Below are 23,238 nucleotides of genomic sequence, written 5' to 3'. Positions count from 1 at the left end.
CTTTCAACACTTTCCAGTTTCACTTGCATCTAACTGATTTTTTTGAAGAATTGCAGGTAAAATTTGAAAATAGATTATAGTAACATTTCAAAAACCAAGGTTGGGGGGTCAATTTTTTGCTGCGTCATATAGAAAAAAATGATCCAAAATTAAAATTTTTCGATAATTTCACTACTTTTGTCTCTCCTTTCAATACTTTCCAGTTTCACTTGCATCTAACTAATTTTTTTGAAGAATTGCAGGTATAATTTGAAAATAGATTATAGTAACATATCAAAAACCAAGGTTGGGGGGGTCAATTTTTTGCTGCATCATATAGAAAAAAGTGATCCAAAAATAAAATTTTTTGATAATTTCACTACTTTTGTCTCCTTTCAACACTTTCCAGTTCCACTTGCATCTAACTGATTTTTTTGAAGAATTGCAGGTATAATTTGAAAATACATTATAGTAACGTTTCAAAAACCCAGGTTGGGGGGTCAATTTTTTGCTGCATCATATAGAGAATAATGATCCAAAAATAAAAATTTTTCGATAATTTCACTAATTTTGTCTCCTTTCAACACTTTCCAGTTTCATTTGCACCCAACAATTTTTTTTGAAAAATTGCAAGTATAATTTGAAAGGAGATAACAGGAAGATTCCAAAAACCTAGTGTGGGAGGTCGGTTTTTAGACAAATGGAATGCAAATATCATTTTTTATATTATTTTTAAATCATTTTTTTCTCTATGACGGAGCAAAAATTCGACCCTCAACCTAGGTTTTTGAGTTCTTGCTGTAATCTACTTTCAAATTACTCTTAAAGATTTGCAAAAAAAATCAGTTGGATGCAAGTGAAACTGGAAAGTTTTGAAGGGAGACAAAAGTAGTGCAAATATCAAAAAGTTTTTTCTTTAAATCAATTCTTCTATAGTACTGAGCGAAAAATCGAACATCCCAACCCTGGTTGGAGGGGTCGGTTTATCCCTCAATCTTATAGAAAAAGTGATTTAAAATCAAATTTTTTGATAAACCTTAAACATATGGATTTGTGGAATTTTGGAACCCTCTCTGTCTTCATCTTCAAGGAATAGCACTGCACCCCAGGATGTAATTTTTTTTTCGGTCTGGTGAACGCACGAAAGTCTGGACATGAACGCACGATGGTCTGGATTTGAACGCAGGGTGGTCTGGACATAACCGCACGATGGTCTGGACATGGACGCACGAAAGTCTGGACATATACTGTTTCGGTCTGGGATGGTCTGGACATATTTGTCTTCGAACGCACGAAGAAGGAGTGCACGATGGTCTGGACAAGAACGCACGAAAGTCTGGACATATACTGTTTCGGTCTGGGATGGTCTGGACATATTTGTCTTCGAACGCACGAAGAACGCACGAAAAATTTTGAGCGCACGAAAGTCTGGACATATCCACTTTCCGTCTGGGACGGTCTGGACATAGGCACTTTGAGTCGGGGACGGTCTGGACATAGGCACTTTCCGTCTGGACCTGTCTGGATATATCCACTTTGGGTCTGAGACCTCAGCCTGGGTCTCTATTATAATGAGACTAAGAATCTACTGAGACCCCTCTAACAAGCTGCAGCCTTCCTTTTATATTTTGCAACTCTTGAAAAGTTTTCTCAATTAGAAAATTTAAATTAGTTTTTTTTGAGCAATTCTATGTTTGAAATTAGATTCAGGTGTTTTTATTTATGAGAAACAATTGTTTTGCAAATTACCTGACAATGTTGATTCTCAACCATTATTGCCAATTTTATTGCTAGGAATCTCAACTTTTTCATACTCTTTTTTGAACAAAGACTTTACATATTTTTAGTGTTATTTTTGTGTTCCGAATCAAGAGGCAACGTATTACGTGTGAACGACAGTTCATATTTTACGAAAAATTGGAGCAGCCAAAAGATTTTTCTCTCCATTTATTTTAGGAAAATGTATATCTTCCTAATTGGTTTGTTTTTGGAGGTTTTAAACAGAAATGTGAACAATAAAGTATCTTTCCGGTTATTCCAGTCAATAATGTGGAGAAACTAATGTGCATTTCGCATTGATAGTGGGGTTGAAGTGGTCATATTAAAAGTAGGTGTTTTCTTTATTTCAATTAACATACGTCATCACACAGGCATCAAAATGTTAATTAGAGTTTTCCTCCGTTTATCAACCAGGGAATCAACCACATGATTGTGCTTTGCTAGAAGACATTTCACATTTTGAAAGGTAAACTGGATACTTTTTCTGACAGACAGAAGGAAATCGTGTTTCGATTGTTTCCTTCCTTCTAAGGGAAAAGCAAATTGCACCCAATGGATTTTTTTGCCCGATTTCCTCTGATAACAATCCATTTTGCATTTGAATAGAAAAATTATTTGCTTGGGTACATCTTTTCGTCCCTCAAAAAAGAAGCGTCTGCGCTCCGCCCCCAGTAAAGAACATCATTTTCTTAAAAGCAGTAGCTGATGATCATTTCGTGAGATACTTTTGGTCAGTGCTTCTTTTCAAAGATTTTTGAAGATCTGACGTGTTAACCGTAAAAACATTAACCGTTAAACCGAAATCAAAAACAGAGCGACGATAAAGATTTTTTTAATGTAACTACTTAAGAACCTCTATTTTACCCCATTTTTAGTCTGATGAAAAGTTGAGATTTTGATGTCAACCGTATCATTGTTCAAAAATTTTTTGTTAATATCTCACGAGACAATGCATAACCTTCCAAGTTAACCAGTCATCTTGCAACATCTTGCATGATAAACTTTTATCTTGCAAATTTCCGAATCACAGAAACACACTCAAGCGGGATCAGCATATGACAGTGTCTTTCATTACTTTTGTTCTACTGAAAGGAATTAACACCAACATAGATTTATTGTTCCGACTCACATGGTGGGGGGAGGACCTATATACTCAAAAGGGTTTTTTATCAGTCAATTTTGGCCAATCGATATAATCATCGTAAAGAATCGAGTGTGGTATCATTAGAAAACTCTTCCAGCATATAATTTGAAATTAAAAATAAATTGTTTGAATTTCTTTTTTTTTCGAGTTATCAGGGTTTAAGCGTTCTTTTTGATCAGTTTTAGATTTTTTTGTATCAAAACGTTAATTAAAATTTGTTTTTTACGATAAAATATGGAACAATTCCTAAAAGACCAGCAGACATAAAAAATCTAGTTCTGGTTTCATCGGGAAGTTTACAATCTAAAAGATTCGATTTATATTGGAGGGCTCATTTTTAAAAATTTTTTAAAAGTGTTTGTTTTTCCTCATGTCATTCAGAGACAAATCACTGTTCACTTCAAGGTTCCATGAACGACGAAACCCATTTATGATCAAATGAGTCACAATAGACAATAGTTTTTTTCCAGGGAACCATCGCTCATAGTTTTTATGGCTTCAAAAAGTTGTTTTCCTAAATTTTAGTGAATTTTTGTGGTCTGCCTGCATTTGTTGGATTTTCGTAGTCCTATGGCCTAATCTCGTTAAAAAAGTGCAATTGGTTTCTCAAAGATGATTAGGTTCTTAAGTCTTTGAAACTATTTTTTCAAAAAAAAACCTTACCCGCTTTTTGTAAATTACTTTTTGGAAAAATCTCATTTCTGTAAATTCCTTCGTCCCATTTTTGACAGTCTCCATAGGCCTAAAAATGAATCAACAACTAGTCTGTTCAGCACTTTTGTTCCTATAACTAATGGTTTTAAGACATCAACGTTACGAGTTTTCATAATTCCTTTTGGATTTTGAATTTTTCTTCGAAGGTTTGGTTCTTTTTAAAGATTTATCACGTTTTTGCAATAATGAAAGTTCCCGTTGGCATTGAAAAAGTCTTAGGTTAACACAAAAATTTATCAGCGAATAGATTTTATGGCGCTTCAAAGCACTGACTGTTTCTTCTTGCACGTTTCGTTTGACTACTCGATTTTTGCCTGTTTTTGTTCTAATTTTTGTAGTAGTAAGATTTATTCTTATTATAAATGAATTTCTTTGCATTCAAATTGAAAACATTTAGCATATCCAAAAGTTTGCAATGACTGACATTTTTTAGTGATAACTTCGACGGTTCTCTCGCATAATTTTATTTTCCGGTTTTGCCTTACTGGTTTTTCTTTTCGTAGTCGTACCAAACTTTCTGGTTAAGGACAGATCTCAAGTTATTTTCCGCGGGGAATTGCTCAAATTATTCTTCCTTTAGTCAACTTGAAATTAAGTGTCACTCATTTTTTTGTGCTTTAAATGTCATATCGGGATCATATCATTGTGGATAAGTCACATCTGCTTTGTAGTTGAGTATATTCGTATTTTGGGTCTTATCTTATGGTATTTTGACTTTGTCATTATATACTTTTAAAATTAAGTTTTAAGTTTTTACCGTACTTATTTTTGTTTTCTTTTTATTTTTTCAATTGTAATGTCTTGTAACGTTATTGATGGCAGCATCAATTGACACATTACCGAGCCCCCTTTTTTACTATTTTTTGCGCAAAAATAAATTTTGAATTTTTTTAAAAAGCAATCTTGGTTCCAAAATGAACGCACATAAGTGTAGAGAAAATATTGGTATAAATCAAAATCTCATATAACTGAAATTATTTTCAATAAAACGTTATCAAAAGTGTAATTGTGCAAATCCCGAAAAAGAAGGAGCAATTTAAAGTTTCTCCAATTTGCGATAGTTTTGCTTTGTTGACTGAATTTCGTTTCATTTGTTTTATACTAATTAGTTGATTACTGCTCACAAAATTTTGCAAAATCAAAGTTACCATCTGGTTCTGCTTGAGGATTTAAAAATTGAGAGACCTGGCAATTTTGCAAACAGTGTTTTCGCTGCTAAGGGATGTCATTAAGTTTCTTTTAAAAAAACATTTTTCATTAAAAATTTCTAGGCGGAACACTATTATTCCTAAGATGATCCTATTATGATGGACAATAATTAACGGTTTATCAAAGAAGGCAGCATGAGCAGTAATGAAACATAGAATACATAAACTTGACCGACTAACGCTCTCAAATGAAGGCTTGCTTCGGTAGTAGCTAAATTGGGCTTAGGGAAGATACCATTAGGCGGATCGAGCCATGGGGGTAAGGTTGGGGGCTGAACGAGAGACGAGTCAAAAATGCCAGGCAGAGGAGGGTGGAGGGGGGTTGGGGGGGGTTGACTGAGGGGGTTAAAATTTTAAGATTAAGAACCGCCCTTCTCAGCATAAATTTTTCTCCACAAAACATATTCTGTAAATTGCAGAATTAGAAACTAGTAATGCCCTAAGAGAGCTGCTCAGCCACCTAATAGTGTCCAGGTTTTATCTGTTTATCTTGTTTATGGGGACAAAAATTAAAAAAACAATCAGACGAAATATCGGTCAAGCGAAAAATCGCATGAAATAAAGAACACAGGATTAATATAATTGCTACAAAAGTCGTTTGAGAGCAAGTAATTCACGAATTTACTTGACCATATACCATTTACAATCATATTTAAAAAGCTTTAGTACGTTTCCCATATGATCATTATTGATTGATTGATTTAAATTCAGATGGTAGATGATACAGAGCATTTTATACAGAATATTAAGTTTAATCAAATTACCACCTTGGACACCATACGAGTCAAATGACTCCACAAGAGGTGCCCAGAGAAAAAACGTGCAATACCTAAAAAAACAAATCGAAAACATCTTTATTATCCAAATAATATGCCCTAAGTTTAGTTGGAATCGAAAAAATCTGTTCTTTAGATACTTGTTTGGGTAATAGACTTTCTTTAGCAAGGTAGTTGAACATTTTTTTTATTGAAAATCTCAAGGATTTATTCTGAGTCTGTGTTTTAAATTTTGGTAAAGGGATGAGTGACTTAATGGATGCCCGCGTGTTCGGCCTGTTACTGTCAACATCAAGAAAATTCAAAGGAGAAACTTTTGCAATCTGATCATGGATCTCTTTTACAAGAGCGTCAAAATATAAGTCAAAAATTGACAGCACATTGTAACGCTTGAAAAGATAGAATACATGGTCTCCTCTCTTTTTGAAAAAGATAGTCTTTAAAATGCGCTTTTGTAGACAGAAAATCGAACTGAGTTTTGTTTTTTTTTGCGGAACCGTAAGCTAAAATGCCGTACGATATCATTGGTTTGGCATAACTATTATACATTTGTAACAGAAAATTTTTCGTAAAAAAGTTCTTTGCTCGGAACGGCATTCCGTTGAATTTTGCTAATTTTTTGCCAACATATTCAATGTGTAGATCAAAATTGAGATGCTTATCTATGAACACTCCTAGATATTTGAATGGATTTATTTCTTCAAGCACTTCGCCTAATAGCAGATTTTTTTATTTTTGTACATTCCGGCAAAAACCAACAATTTTACATTTCTTACTGTTAATGACAAATTTGTTTCTTGAGGACCAATTTTCAATCTTTTTCAAGTCATTATTGAGCTTTTCCTCAATTTCCAAATTATTGCCTGATGTTAAAATTGTTGTGTCGTCTGCAAAGTGCTATTTTTGAATTATCTTGAACAATTTGAGGCAGATCATAGAGAAACAAAAGAAACAGCAATGAGCCCAAAATTGATCCCTGTGGAACACCTACATTAATTTCCATTTTTTTCGACTCTTTTGATCCGTGGACTATGAGTGTACAAATTCTACAATGAGTGTACTAATTTGCCTTCGAAAGCCTAGATTTTGTAACGTTTTTTTATCAGAAGTGAATGATCAATTGCGTCAAATGCCTTTTGAAAGTCAAGGAAGCAAGCGAAACCCATTTTTTGTGAGTCAATAACATTTCGCATCAGTTCTGTAACTGATGCGATAGCGTGTGTGCATGAGCGTTTTGGCCGGAAACCGAACTGTTCGTTTGAGAGAAGTTGATGTTTTTCGAGGAATTCAATCATCCTTGTATTCAAGACTTCTTCCATTTTTATATAGAGGAATTACCTTAGCTGCTCTAAGACAAACCGGAAAAAAACACTTCTTGAATGCTCCTATTTATCAGCTTAGCCACATGATAGCTAACTACAGAAGCTACAAGTTTTAAAAGTTTATTACTAATTCCATCATGACCCGCTGTGCTTTTGTTTTCTAATGAACTTATTATGTTGAATATTTCGATAGTGTTGACGGGAAATAAGAAAAAAGTTTTGTGACATGGTAAACCTGGCTCACTGTCTACATTGTGAAAATTTGTGTTGCTCACTTTCTTCCCTACGTTGATAAAAAGTGATTAAATTCTTCCGCATCAATGTCTTTTACTGATTTTTTCCTTTGCCCTAGGAATTCTTTGAACACTTTAAATTTTTGTGCTGGACTACCTGATAAATTCAGTTTTTGATCATAGTGTTGTTTGCGAGCATTTCGAACTTCATTTGTTACTAAATTACGTAATTGCTTGAACCGGACTTCATTTTTACTACTTGGGTGAGATATGAGTGTATCATGTGCACGATCTCTCTTGCTAATGATATTTTTTAACCTGTTTGTCATCCAACTGTTTTTGAAGATTTTCTTCTTCGTAATTGGACATTTATCATCAAAAATTTGTGGAATGATTTAACTTAGTTCACACCATGAACTTTCAAGATCATAATTATTCATCTTGTTTAATCTATGTTGGAGAATGAAGAGGAAATTCAAATAATTCTGTTCATTCTCAAAAAATTTAAAATTACAACTGTAATAAAATTCATTAGATTGAGAGCTAGAGACTGAAAAATCAAATTCATAAATTAGAGCGTAATGATTGCTGAAAGACCATTTCAGGGTTGATACTTCTTTCGATTGTTTTGACAAAATATGATCGATACATTTGCTCGTGAACTTAGTTACTCTTGTAGGTTCTGCGTTTTCCATTTCATATTTAAATGAATTGATCAAGTTTTGGTACTGTTGATGATATGCGTCAGAGATATCAATATTAAAGTCACCACAAATAATCTTTTCCTCTTTCATCGCGTTTATAGTGAAGAATAAACTTTCAAAAGTCTCAAGGAAATTTTGAATTTTTTCCGAGGGAGGCCTGTATAGAACACAGAATTTTATTCGCTTTTTTCCGCTCTCTATGGATAGGAGCAGATGTTCCAGATTTTCTTCAAAAAAGAAATTAGATTTCATCTTACAATCATCTCGTACAAAAAAGCCAACGCCTCCTCCTTTATTGTCGTTTCTATTTTTTACTATCAATGGTTGATACCCTGTTATGAAATACATATCTATGGGATCGTTATCAGTGAGCCAGGTTTCGCATACAGCTATTACAGCTGGTTTGGTTTTGACGGTTTCTAGTTGACAGCACAGTTGGTCATGATGGCATCTTAGGGATTGCACGTTTATAAACAAAAGCGCTTTCAAGTGTTTATCCATTTCCAAGTAATAGATGATTGTCCAATTACTTGATATTAAAACTGTTACGAAAATACGAAGTCAAAAAGAAAGTGTACACTGCGCCTGTTTTTTAAGCCGCGTTATTTAATGTTTGGACAATCATCTATTGGGTGGAGTATTGTTGTCATTAAGTTTTTTTCCAGCTGGTGTTGCTCCCATATGATAAATTTCGTCAAAATTATCAATTTCAATTACATCGCCAGGTCGTTTGTTTCGTCGCTGATTTGACAATTGGTTAGTATTCCAGTTGTTGGCTTGGTTGCGTTGATTAGGAGATATTTTCTTTATTGCCCGTGATTCAAGATCTTCAACTGCTTTAACACTATCAACAAGTTGTGTTACACGCCCATTCTCAGTTTTTAAAAAGTTTTACCCTACTGTTGTAGGTCGTGGTGACCAAATGCAGCTCGTTAGCGCGCTTTTGACTAGCCAAATCATGGTTGGGGAGACGTTCTTTCATTTATACGGGTTTACCATTTAGTGGGTTCCTAAAATTTGCGAGCATTGGTCGACGATTGTATAATTCAATTTTATTGTTGTAGTAAAAAAACTTGACAATTACCGCAGGGGGGTGTTACCTTTCCAATCACCCAAGGGATGACAGGCTTTGATTGCGTCCGGAGACATCGAATAATTCAAGCATTTGTTAAAGAAAAATAGAATTTGATCCGTTATGTTGGCGTTACCAGGTTGCAAAGGGGGGTTATTTATAATAATTGTGTCTTTGGAACTATACCGCTCCAATTGAATCACTCTGGATTCCAGTTCGGTAACTTGGTTAGTCAGAGAAACTATTTGGTCGTCTTTTTCAATAAGTTTTTTAATGGAAATAAGTAAGAATGTTTCGCATTTTTTCGTCAGTAATTGAACAAATTTCAGGTTCGAACGCGAATTTGGCCATGATTTTTACGTAAGCAGTGCAATAGTTTCAATTCAGTTCATGAATTAGTAAGCGACTGTTTTCGAACGTTGCTCTTTTGTCTTTTTGATTATGTCAAAATAACATTAATAAAACTCAATAATTTTGTTCGATGTGATTTCAAAGATGACAAAATGCAGAAGTATGACACATTGATTTAAAAGATTGTTAATATTTCATCAAAAGTTATTTCCTGAGGCGATGATTACTATGTCTTTGTTCCTCAATGCTGAAAAATTCTGAAAAATTTTGAAGAAGATTGAGAATTAACCCAAAGTTGAAGTTCGAACAGAGCCCAAAAGAAGATATAATGATGATAGGTGATCCCATGATAGTTGTGGCCAGCATTAGGTTCCTATCCAGTCAAAACCCTTTTGTGTTCCGTCATTATATGATAAAAACTGAACATAACCGTTCAATTGCCGAACTTAACTTAGCTTAAGCTTATATACAGTTCAGCTCGATTTGGTTAGCCCAGGGTGAAGTCCTCGAACCAAGACAGGTATGGGCCAGACGGATCTGGGTCGCTGACAGGGGGATCGGGTACGACCGAGCTCATAGTCTGGACAAATTTTCGGTCGCGCTGCTCCGTCCGGCCCGTACCTGAATTGGGTCTGTTCGGTGGTCTGGCCTATACCCCGTCGTCGGTCTGTTTGGTCAGGCCCAAACCAGTTCTTCGGCCTGTTTGGTCTTGCCCATACCCAATTTTTGGCCTGTTTGGTCTGGTTCATACCCAATCTTCATCCTTGGAGCTATTCGTTATCTATGTAGAACTAAGATCACAGTCATCCAGATCATAGCTGTGATTACTTCTTTAATTCAAATTCTGATTACTTCTTTTTTTTTGCCACAACAAAATTGGGGGCAAATATTGAGTTCCTTAATTTAAGTGTTAGCCTATTTTATCCTACTTGGTCTCTGAGTATTAAAACTGATGTGTGCAACCCGGGGCGAGGTGGTAGAATTATGACTCGACAAAACGTCGTCTGGGGGGGTGTCATTCCGGGTCGTTAAATACACGGACCCGGAAGAAGTTAATGACCCGGTAAGTCGAATCATATAACTGGTATTTCAGAACAATGACCCGGTCTTTCTATTCATAAATCTGGTAGTTCGGAACAATGACCCGGTCTGTCGAGTCATAATCCTACCGTTTCGAATCATAAATCAACCTAATTCGATTCATGCAGCCCCTACTTCGAATCATAAATCTACATAATTCGAGTCATGCATCTCGTACTTCGAATCATAAATCCACATAATTCCAGTCATGCATCTTGTATTTCGAATCATATATCTGGTATTTCAGAACAATGACCCGGTCTTTCTATTCATAAATCTGGTATTTCGGAACAATGACCCGGTCTGTCGAGTCATAATCCTACCGTTTCGAATCATAAATCAATCTAATTCGATTCATGCGGCCCCTACTTCGAATCATAAGTCTACATAATTCGAGTCATTCATCTCGTATTTCGAGAGCTGAAATAGGTTAAATACTGTCGGAAAAAATCTACAGTTGAACTAACGAACAACTTTTTGAGATTTTCCAGTATGTTTTGGGTGTGTTTCCCTCCTCCTTCTCTCAACCGGGCTGGGGACCGGCTACGGCGGAGTTATGAACATTCAACTATAGGAGATTTTTGAGCAAAGCACTGGCAAAAAACCAGGCCTAAACTCTATCTCCAAAACAAAACAAGACAAAACAAAACAAAACAAAAGCAAACAATAAAATAGTTAAGAACTGTCGGAAACAATAACAAAAACATAATAAATTACAAAATATATTAGATAAAATAAAATAAAGAAAGAAGTAACTTTTTCCAGAGGCAAGCAATACCAGAAATTCTTTTTTCCCTAGATTCTATATACACTTGGAATACTCCATACCGAGTTTGGTTCGATTTGAACAACTCCTTGACCCGATGAAAACGACCTATTTCTAAAATTCGTTATTCGCGAAATTCGCAAATTTCCGTATGAAAACCCAAGTTTTTTCCTAGGCAAGCTATACCACAAAATCTTTTCGCTTTAGACTCTAGGTACTCATAGGAGACTCCAAGCCGAGTTTGGTTCACTTTGGACAACTCTAAGACCTAATCAAAAAGACCTATTTTTTAAAATTATTTAAAATTAACTATTCGAATTAATCGCAAATTTCCGTATGAAAAACTAACTTTTTTCCTAGGCAAGCTATGACAAAAATTCTTTTTGCTTTAGACCCTAGGTACATACGGGATACTCTATACCGAGTTTGGTTTGATTTGGACAACTCCTTGACCCCATGAAAAAGACCTATTTTTAAAATTCGTTATTCGCGAAATTCGCAAATTTCCGTATGAAAACCCAAGTTTTTTCCTAGGCAAGCTATACCAAAAAATCTTTTCGCTTTAGACTCTAGGTACTCATAGGAGACTCCAAGCCGAGTTTGGTTCACTTTGGACAACTCTAAGACCTAATCAAAAAGACCTATTTTTAAAAATTATTTAAAATTACTTATTAGAAATAATCGCAAATTTCCGTATGAAAACCCAACTTTTTTCCTAGGCAAGCTATACCAAAAAATTTTTTCGCTTTAGACTCTAGGTACTCATAGGACACTCCATGCCGAGTTTGGTTTGATTTGGACAACTCCTTGACCCCATGAAAAAGACCTATTTTTAAAATTCGTTATTCGCGAAACTCGCAAATTTCCGTATGAAAACCCAACTTTTTTTCTGGGCAAGCTGTACCAAAAAATCTTTTCGCTTTAGACTCTAGGTACTCATAGGAGACTCCATGCCGAGTTTGGTTCACTTTGGACAACTCTAAGACCTAATCAAAAAGACCTATTTTTAAAAATTATTTAAAATTACTTATTAGAAATAATCGCAAATTTCCGTATGAAAACCCAACTTTTTTCCTAGGCAAGCTATACCAAAAAATTTTTTCGCTTTAGACTCTAAGTACTCATAGAACACTCCATGCCGAGTTTGGTTTGATTTGGACAACTCCTTGACCCCATGAAAAAGACCTATTTTTAAAATTCGTTATTCGCGAAACTCGCAAATTTCCGTATGAAAACCCAACTTTTTTCCTAGGCAAGCTATACCAAAAAATCTTTTCTCTCTAGACTCTAGGTACTCATAGGACACTCCATGCCGAGTTTGGTTTGATTTGGACAACTCCTTGACCCCATGAAAAATACCTATTTTTAAAATTCGTTACTAGCGAAATTCGCAAATTTCCGTATGAAAAACTAACTTTTTTCCTAGACAAGCTATAGCAAAAAAACTTTTCGCTTTAGACTCTAGGTACTCATAGGAGACTCCATGCCGAGTTTGGTTTACTTTGGAAAACTCTAAGACCTAATCAATAAGATCTTTTTTTAAAAATTACTTATTAGAAATAATCGCAAATTTCCGTATGAAAACCCAACTTTTTTCCTAGGTAAGCTATACCAAAAAATCTTTCGCTTTAGACTCTAGGTACTCATGGGACACTCCATGCCGAGTTTGGTCCAATTTGAAGAAGTTTTTGACCATACGGAAAAGACCTATTTTTAAAAATGCTTATTCCGAATAATCGCAACTTTTCGTTCGAAAATGTAACTTTTTCCAGGGGCAAACAAAAAAATTTTTTTGTATTAGACTCCAGCTGCTTGTCCCTGGAAAAAGTTACATTTTCGATCGAAAAACTGCGATTATTTCGAAAAAGTATTTCTAAAAATAGGTCTTTTTCGTATGGTTAAAAACTTCTTCAAATTGGACAAAAGTCGGCATGGAGTGTCCCATGAGCACCTAGAGTCTGAAGCAAAAAATTTTTTGCTATAACTTGTCTAGGAAAAAAGTTAGCCTTTTATACGGAAATTTCCAATTATTTCGATTAACTTGCAATGATTGAATTTTAAAAATAGGTCTTTTTCATTGTGTCAAAGAGTTGTTCAAATCGGATCAAACTTGGCACAAAGTATTTCCATGGTAACTAGGTACCATGGAAACACTCTGTGCCAAGTTTGATCCGATTTGAAGAAAGTTTTGGCCCAATGAAACAAAACTTTTTTAAAATTCGCTAATGGCGAAATTAGCATCCGTATGAAAAGCTAACTTTTTTTCCGAGGCAAGCTATAGCAAAAATTTTTTTTGTGTTACACTTTAACTGCACTCCTACCGAGTGGTACTCCTACCGAGTTCAATTTGATTTGAACAATTCTTTGACCCGATTCTAGAGTTAATAACTAGAGTTAATATTCGTGCAGCCTAAAATTCTAGAGTTAATAACTAGAGTTAATATTCGTTCAGCCTATATTTCGCATCAGACTAAAAGTTTTATTGGATAATACTGACACTCATATTAACCACACTCACTAAATGCATGAAAAACAAGAAAGAAGACAAGCTTTCAATTGGTTTCTTTATCATAAACATAAAACATCGAAGTTTTTAATTGCGCATTAATTGAGAGAAATTAGTTCCTTTATCACAAACATAAAACAGAGTAAAAACTTAGCACATTTTTAAAAAAATTGTTCGAAATAAGCACAGCCTAAGAAAGTTTGTTATCATGAGCAAACAATTAAAATTTAGCACTGTAGATCTGATCGAAATAGTAGTCAGTGTTCGCTATCAGAGGAACCGTAGTAGTCTCCAAGAACCGCAATCAGAGGATACAAAGCTTGCTCCTGCTCGTCGCTCATTTCAACTTCAGTAACCCATGCCATAAAGGACTCAAATTCTGGAGTATTTGGGGTCAAAGATAATGTATGCTCAACTCCGTCATTCAAAAGGATCATTTGAACCATTTGTATTGGCTGCCACGTTGTCAAAACTGCGGTCTCGAAAATTACCACAAATCTGAGTACTACAAAAGATTCCATCACTAATGTCCCCGGTACGCTGATCAGTAGCTGGGAACTCATTTCGAGAAACTAAAAATCTTCGTGACCATTAGAAAAAAAGTACAACTTATGAGCAATGTCATAACATTAGCCGGAAGGCAACACACCCTCCAGTCTATGTCAAGGTATAAACGAAAAAACTTGAAGCAAAATAGAAAATTATGGAATGAAAGTGATACTTTTGCGGCAGAAGGCAATACACCCTCCGAACCTCCTCGAAAAATTAGTAAAACACAAGCTTGTCCTCAATTTATAATATGTATAATTTGTTAGCCAGTTGGAAAAGCAAAAAATCAAGTTCAATTCAGCATCAAAAAAGCAGGGGTATCAAATCTTTAATACAATTAAGTAGAAAACAAACTACATTTGAACAATTCAAAAATCTAAAAGAACCAGCTTGAACAATTTACTAGAGAAAACCAGAAACTATCGTGCTATTTAAAAGCTTAAGATCCTGCCCGGCTCAAAAAAGTCCATTCATCTCTATATCATCGCTTTGGTTAGACGACACCGAAACAGTTGTTGTGAAACTTTCATCTTGTGTCAAATCGATTATCTCAACAGGTCGAAGACGTTCCAGGTCTTCTACTCTTTTCGTAAGGAGAGCAACCTTTTCCTCCAAAGCAAAGATCTGACTCCTGAGCAAGTCAACTTCACTTGATTCGACATTACCAGCTATGTCAGCAGGTTGTATTCGATAAATCAAACGGTTGTTCTCAAAACTCAAAATTGTTTGCCTCATTACGTCTGGAAGGATGCAAATTTTTAGAACAAGCAAAAGAAAAATAATGTAGAGAGATTGGAATTTGCCTGCGTTCTGCAAGATGACTTTGTTTTCAACTAAGTTTCGCAAAATGATTGTTTAAAATTTATGTCAATAAAATAAAACAAGCAATACGTTAAAAAGTCATGCAGCAAAATTACTATTCAAAATATCGATTGTTTTGCAAATTGATTGTTTTCAATATATCGAGTTTTGCAAATTGATTGTTTTCAAAATATACAATGACAATAACAGATCATACGTTAATGAATCAACAGCGTAGCTATAATCAAAATTGAAACTGAAAAGTAAAAATTAATCATGCTCAAAGTTACTGAGTAGTGGAACAAGATACAAATTGTCCTCAATTTTTACAGGAAAAAACTTTATTTCTAATGCATCTACTGCAACATGAATTGTGCTATTCTTGTCTTCAACGACGTATGCAAAATAAGAAACCGGACCTTCTGGTTGTTGAACAAGTTTAAATGTTGAAACAATTTTTTGTTCACGAAGCACACAAAATTTACCATCCAGCTCATAGAAGAAAAGAATTTTCCCAATAGCCATTGTTGACGCGTCTACACATGCAAAAATATCTGCACCTGATTCCCGCCCGTACGCTAAAGAGCCAAAATAAAAATTCTTCCTGAATCGACAGAACACTCGAGCTGACGGATTGTTGAACCTGAATTCTCTTAATTCTTCTGATTCTACGAGGCCAAATTCTTCGTTCACATCCGACGGATTGTCAGAAAACCTTAGAAACTGCGCCAAATCATCTTCACTATAATCTATCTCAGAAACCACTTTGCCTCTGATGAATCTCTCTACCTTTAGTTTACAGTGGTTTGTTGTTCCAGTTAACGGAGCAATCAGAAGGTGAAGAGCCGATTCAAACATTGATGCTGAAGTAACGAAGAGAGGACCAATCTCAGCAGCTTGCCAAGCAAGATGTCTCAATAGATGGAAATTGATCGACTCGAACTTCTTGGGATTTTTTTCAGCCATGCTGACGCAAAACTCGTCTAACAAAAGTCTGCAAAATTTAGAGTTTCGATTGTCATCATATAAACTGCGCAAAGAAAAAACTAGTTTAAAAAGATCCGTTTTATCGGACCTCCGGTCTTCTCCAAACAAAAAAATGGGTAAGACGATGGGCGCTAGATATAGCAAATGAACTTTTAGCTCGCTGGCTTTCATATTTGCGAGATGATCGAAAGATCGCACTGATCGTTTTATTTCTCTTGGAGTTTGAATACCCGAAAGTATTTTATTCAATTTTCTTTTACTGTCTGCTTTCATGCGGTCGTAAAAATACGTTAGTAGGTCCCTCGATACGCCAAGAAAAAGTTGATGCATTGTATCAACCGGCGAAGAGAGCGGCTGATTAGCGATAACAGAAAAAATTTTGCTCCTGCCCTTTACTCCTTGAGTGAATTTTTCAAAATCACTCTTTTTACCGTTGAGGGTTTTGAGTTTTTGTTGAGATCCCTCATCCAGGTTCTTCAAGTTCTCCAGATAACTTTCAGGAGACCGCATATTTTTATGAACATCAAAGTCATGTGGATAGTGATGCGCTCCATCCATGTGGAAGCCACGCTGAGTGCAGAGAGAGCAACCATAATATCCGTTGCATTGTTTGATATTCAATACTTTTGCTTTGCCAATTAAATCTGCTACAAAAAAGATTGGCTCGAACTTAACCTTAACTCGATCACCATCCAGTGTTACCTCCTCATGTGTAGATATCTGTCGCTCGAAATGATCAAAAATGTCGTCAAAATTCGGTGTCCCGTTTCCAACAAAAAGAGATCCTAAAATTATGTTTTGATATCGTTTTTTCGGAGGTAGATCGGCAATCGCTATCAGGAGCGGCCAGGCTGTTTTAGGAGGAGATTTTGAGACCAGGGCTCCGTCCAAGTTCAAAATTAACCTAATTGTCACTTGCCGTTCAATAACTTCCAGTTTAGGCATAATTATATCGTTTGTTGTTTTTCTCAACTCTGCGTATCTCAACATGCCGTTGATCGAATTTTGAACAATTTTCAGGAGAAGCGGACTGAAATTGAGATAAATTTGTTCACCGTTCGACAAAAGTTCTTTTCTACATTGATATTGAGCGGCAAATTCACCCAACTTCTTTTTTATTGTCCATGGTGCTAAACTTTCACCATTGAAAATAATTTGATCGCGTTTTAGAAGTTCGTACATCATTTGGTCAGAACAATTATGCTTTATTACTAACGACATGATGGACAAAGCTAGATTTGACACAGAGACTGGTCTGCAGTCACTCACAAAATCACATAGAGAAGATCGATTGAATGAGGCAAGTTCCCTTACAGCTTCGGTGTCAGACTGTGAACTTTCATCGCTTTCATACTCGGGGAAAAATTGAAATTGAGCGTTGTTCAATGACTCGTCAGTTGTTCCATTACTGCTGCCCATTTCGTCGTCAATAGAATCTGATGTGATGATTTGAGGAACCGCAGTATTGTTTGGGGAAGTTTCTATAGGAAAAGAGGGCGCTTCATTTAATGAGGACAGGCTAAAATTCGATGAGTCTTCGTAATAAGCAAAGAAAGAATCAAACTCTGTTGCATGTTGTGCATATCGAATTTCTGCTTTTGGTAGACGTTTTCGTTTTACAGCTCTCACTACATTTTGTGTAGTTGATTGCACTAAATTTGCACTCCTTCCATGCTCTTCTGTATGACTGCAAAGACAATCGACATTTTCTTCTCCAAAAGCGTCTTCGTTGTAGAAGGTTGTCAGCTCTTCATTGTGTTCTATTTGCTTCAGCGCTCGCAACCTAACACATTGTCGTCCACGATAACCACCTTTCAAGTAGTAGTCGCAATTAGCTTTACAGGAATGATTAGCCCACCTAGCCACTCCAACTAGGAGTTTTCCTCCTTCCATAACTGACCAGTCTTTATACGAGTTTTCTTTTGGCAGGTTAGCTAACAATCCAACGGCCACCTCAATTTCACCAGGCTTGATGGCGCTCATCGACCGATTCACCAAGCAAAATCCTCCGTATTTGTCTGGTTCAATACTCAGTCCAAAATCCATAGCAGCTTTGTATGATTCGCTCATATCCATAAACAGTTTTTTCAGCTTTCGGTCATTGCGCAGTTTTAATTCAAAATCATCCTTACTCCATAGCACAGTCTAAAGTTTTGGTGAATTCGGGAAATCTTTCAACAATTTTTCAGACAGTTGTCCTTCGATTTGCGCTAGGTTTTCGCACTCACTCATTGCTAACTGGAACCTAAACTTTTGGTGAAGCGCAAAACCAGTAAAAAAATCTCTCATTGGTACAAGAGGGGAAAAGATATTCGTAGCACTGCACAAATTTTACCAAAGCACATAGCTTTTAACTCTTCACCAAGGAAAATTCAATTAGTTTCTCTAGAAGGCAACATCCTCAGAGCAACTCAAATTTTTTTCAAAATAACACTGTCTCTTTGCACAAACCTGCGATATTTCTCCTTAGTACCAGAAGGCAACACGCCCTCGTAGCAAAGGATAAAATCACAATAAATCACGCGCCTTTAAATCTTCACCTAATAGTTTCTCGTTTATTTCTGCGAGGCAACACGCCCTCGCAGCCTTCTCACTATTCTAAACAAGACTTATGCTCCCTTTAAGCGGTCACATTTAAATTCTCTCTATAGTACCAGAGAGCAACACACCCTCATGGCACTCAAACACAACAAACTCTGACTGTTAGCGCAAAACCAGTAAAAAATCGCATTGGTGCAAGAGGCAAACAGATACTGGTAGCACTGCACAAATTTTACAAAAGCACCTTGCTATTATTTCTTCAGCTAGAAGTTTTCATTTACTTTCTCTAGAAGGCAACATCATCATAGCATCCCGAATTTTTCAATATTACACACTGTCTCTGCACAAACCTGCGACATTTCTCCTTAGTACCAGAAGGCAACACGCCCTCGTAGCAAAGGATAAAATCACAATCAATCACGCGCTTTTAAATCTTCACCTTATAATTTCTCGTTTATTTCTGCGAGGCAACACGCCCTCACAGCCTTCTCACTATTCTAAACAAGACTTATGCTCCCTTTAAGTGGTCACATTTAAATTCTCTCTTTAGTACCAGAGAGCAACACACCCTCATGGCACTCAAACACAACAAACTCTGACTGTTAGCGCAAAACCAGTAAAAAATCGCATTGGTGCAAGAGGCAAACAGATACTGGTAGCACTGCACAAATTTTACAAAAGCACCTTGCTATTATTTCTTCAGCTAGAAGTTTTCATTTACTTTCTCTAGAAGGCAACATCATCATAGCATCCCGAATTTTTCAATATTACACACTGTCTCTGCACAAACCTGCGACATTTCTCCTTAGTACCAGAAGGCAACACGCCCTCGTAGCACAGGAAAAAAATCACACTTAATCACCCGCCTTTAAATCTTCACCTAATAGTTTCTCGTTTATTTCTGCTCGAGGCAACACGCCCTCATAGCCTTCTCACTATTTTAAACAAAACCTATGCTGCTTGTAAGCGGTCACCTTTAAATTATCTCATTAGTACCAGAGAGCAACACACCCTCGGAGCACTGCGCAAACTCCACGTAAAAAATATTGCTATTAAATCTTCACCTAGACCTTTTTCATTGATTTGTTCTTGATGGCAACACAACCGAATATCAATTTCACATTTGTTAGCAACATAACTGTCAGAGCAAAGCAGTAACATATCTCATTGGTATCAGGGAGAATTACACCCTCATAGCAGCGCACTAATTTAACAAAAAATCACAATGCAATAGGAAAAAGTTGTTTCAAAACTTTATTTTTGAGCGTTATCAAACATTGTGTTCAGTTCGATTCAATAGTATCGATTAAATTTAGCGGCACAAGAGATGCAATGGCAATTTAAGATGAACTGATTTTTCAAACTATTGTTTAACAAGCAGTTAACAATCGCTACTAAACCAAAACGGGTTGTAATCAAAACTAACATAGCTTTAATAAGAAGGGGGGGTGAAAGAATTCACTATAAAATTCTAAAACTATTTAGAATCATTGCTGCTTGACATGAGCACCTGTTTGTTTTTTTCTATTTGCTAACTCAGTAGTATGGCACATTTTCAATTGATAGGTTCTCCTCTGTTGTCTATTTCATTTTCTGTGCTGTTTCTCTCTTCATGAACAAGTTGTGATCGATAGCTTTTCACTTCTCTTTCCGCTTGATTGGCTGCATCCTTTGCCAGTTTGAATGCCAATCGGGGAGTAAGCGGATACTTACCGTTGATAACTTCTAAAGCATTTTAAAGAATGTCGACAACTCTATACCTTTATCAGCACAGCGCCTATTTAAACAATTACTATATTTGCTCTAATCTAAGAATTTGAAGAACCTTACAAAAGATAAACATGACAAAGTTGGTTAGTTTATGAAACGTTTAATACCCTAAGCAAAACAAAAAAACATTTATCTTTTCCTCCAGTAGTGGCAGGAGATTTTTAGAGCATATGTTGATTGTCACTCATCTTTCTTTCCATTATCTAATTTAATAAGACTTTATATATTTAAAAAACAAACGTTATATTTAAAATACAAAACCCGTTAACAAAACCCTAATGTTGATCATAATTGTTGCTCTTAAAAATCTAACCAAAAAACCGCTTAACATCAGAGCCCTTTGCCTCTTTTCTAGTTGAATGCTCAGAGCCAATCATCGTTTCAACGAGTCCATTTTGTCCAAAAATTTCCTTGCGAAGGGCTCGTCCTAGCCTGCTAGGAAATTCATTGGCTTCAATTTGCATCAAATCAACATCTCCTTTCATAACACGGACAACGGGGAACGTTTCAAGAAGATGCGGATTTTGATCGACACTCTCAAACCCAAACTTTTGGATTCTCACGCACTCCTCTAACTCCTCCAGCTAAACAAAACGCTTTTAAATGTTAGTATCATTTTGATATGAAATTCAGAGCGCTAGAAAACAACCAAGAAAATAGTCTTTTTTACTGAATTTACAGAACGTCTTTAGTGTCATAAATACGTATTGTCTAAAAAAGACGTAGAGTCAAAAAAGAAGCAAAATTGTAGAATTTTGTAACCAAAATATTTTAATACAATTTTCAACAGAAACCTAGCTTCAGAAGTTGAAACATGAAAATTTTTGTGCAATTTTGCCGGCCATTTTTTCTTGTTCAATTTTTCGAGCAACGAAGCAGCGACTGCCTTAGATTTTTATTTTGTCTAGACATTAATTTCAAAAAACTGCAAACAGATACTACCGAATCATTGAACTCGTTCACCAGCTTCCTCTTGCGGCGATCTGATTGCTTCTTAATTTTCTCGAAACTGGATTCGGCCCGTGCCATCCTTGATTGATGTTCCGCAAAAAAAAGTTGAAACTGCTCACATGACGAACTTTTATTTTTGGCGCTCTCTATTTCGACAGTCTTCGTTGCCTTATAGTTAACTATCAGAGATGTTGACCCCGCAGCCTGGGACACATGCTGCGTAAGAGGGGAATGAAGAGGAGTTTCGCAATCTTCTGAAATGACCTCCTCATCTCTGTTGTCACGAAGAATTGTCTCCGGAACGAAGCTTGGAGGTTCTCCTTTTTTCAATTGAGCCAAAACAACAAGTTTATGACGTGATATTTCAGATTGTGAACCTTTTCCGAGATAGATGCATTCTGGTTGAGGCTCATTGTGAATCATTGGATATGTTTGACCTAGCTCCAGACTTAATTTATATTTCCAGGAAGTCCCCTGTGGCCAGCTCGATGAATTCAGGGCAGTTGAGAACGCATTTTTGCCATAATAAAACAAAAATCTGCTGTCTCGCATTTGACTTTGGGCTGTTTTCTGCAACTCAACTTCACTGTCAGTGCTGAAGTTTGTGGGCTTCACTATCTTCCTGCCCTTACTAGACGTTCGAGTTGCCATTTTTCAATCACTGAAGAGCAGAGTTTATTTTACAAAAACTGTTCATTTCACTCGCAACCGTTTTCAAGAACAACGCTCACGTTGTAGCAACCGCAGCGAGAAATAGATTGAAATCAACGCAAAGTGCTAGAAGGCAACACACCCAAATAGCACCATCAAAAAAATTCCGATCAAGCCTCGAGTTAATTCTAACAAGAAATCGAAAATTTATATCAGTCGGAAGGCAACACGCCCTCCTAACCATTTCAGAATTTAGAAACTTAGCTTTACACTTACCCGAGCCAAAAAGATATTTATGTAGAAAAGCACTTAATATTATAAAAATTACGATTTCGTTTGGAAGGCAAATCACATATTTAGCATTGTTAAGATTTCTTTAAAAAAAGCTTTGAAATTCAATAAAGACTTTGGGCTCTTGCTAAGCTTTTGCTTTCCCTATTATGTGCCTCACTCTCTTCTAATAAATCGGAAGGCAACACGCCCTCCTAACCATTTCGGAATTTAGAAACTTAGCTTTACACTTACCCAAGCCAAAAAGATATTTATGAAGAAAAGCACTTATTATAAAATTTACGAATTCTTTCGGAAGGCAAATCACATATTTAGCATTGTTATCATTTCTTTAAATCATAACTTTAGAATTCAGTATTGCTTTCCCTATTATGTGCCTCACTCTTTTTTTATAAAAAAATTGCTGATGCTCAAACCTACGGCAACAAAGACAAGAATTTTAAATCTCTTCTTATTCTCTTAATAAATCTGCAAAGAAAAATTGGACACTCGAAAAAAATTTAATTCTCTACAAACAACACATCTTATAGAATAAAGTCAGAAGAACTAACAAAATCGAGCGAGAAATTATCAAGCAAAACAAGACTCAAAAAAGCCTTGGGCGAACCTTTTTTTTGCAAAACTAATTATATCTGACAGGAAAATTTATGTAAACTTTTAAGAATGCAAACTTTAAGACAAAGAATTCGACAATTGAACAAATAGCAGAACAAACTATTCTGATTGAATTGACTCATGCTTTTTCTTAAGTTGAGCTTTTCTGATTTCCTTCGCTCCAGCACTGTATTTCCCTGTTCCTGCCAATCGGTCTTTGACGTTTAGTCCCGCCTTATTTGCAGCTGCTCTAGCCTTTTTCGCAGCCAGGGGGTGCTTTCTTCTGGGAAATTTTCTTTGAACTGATCCTAAAGCAAAAAGGGACATAAATACGGTTGACCACCAAAAATAAGAATCTTTACTTTTTTGCGAAAACTTAATCTCAAAAAAGCCCTCGAAATTTTTTCTTATAAACAAGAATTTCGATTAAACCTTTTACTTTTATTTGGCATATGGCTCAAAATTAAAG

The 23,238-nt window shown here is 35.9% G+C and overlaps 1 protein-coding gene across 5 annotated transcripts in view; it reads right to left on the bottom strand.

Annotated features, from left to right (window-relative positions):
- The window catches only part of LOC142338240 (uncharacterized), a 97,739-nt gene that overhangs the window by 57,030 nt on the left and 17,471 nt on the right, over nucleotides 1–23,238 (bottom strand). For all 5 annotated transcript variants that reach the window (XR_012758964.1, XM_075387905.1, XM_075387906.1 and 2 more), the window contains exon 3: nucleotides 9,572–9,657. Coding sequence is in view for 4 of the 5 variants with exons in the window: in XM_075387905.1 (XP_075244020.1) it covers nucleotides 9,572–9,657 (86 nt within the window). In the remaining variant the exon portion in view is untranslated. The remainder of the gene's footprint in view (nucleotides 1–9,571; nucleotides 9,658–23,238) is intronic.

This window comes from Convolutriloba macropyga, chromosome 4, assembly GCF_964194025.1.
Source record: "Convolutriloba macropyga chromosome 4, txConMacr16.3, whole genome shotgun sequence".
Lineage (NCBI taxonomy): Eukaryota > Metazoa > Xenacoelomorpha > Acoela > Convolutidae > Convolutriloba > Convolutriloba macropyga.
This window is presented reverse-complemented; position numbering and strand designations above follow the sequence as displayed.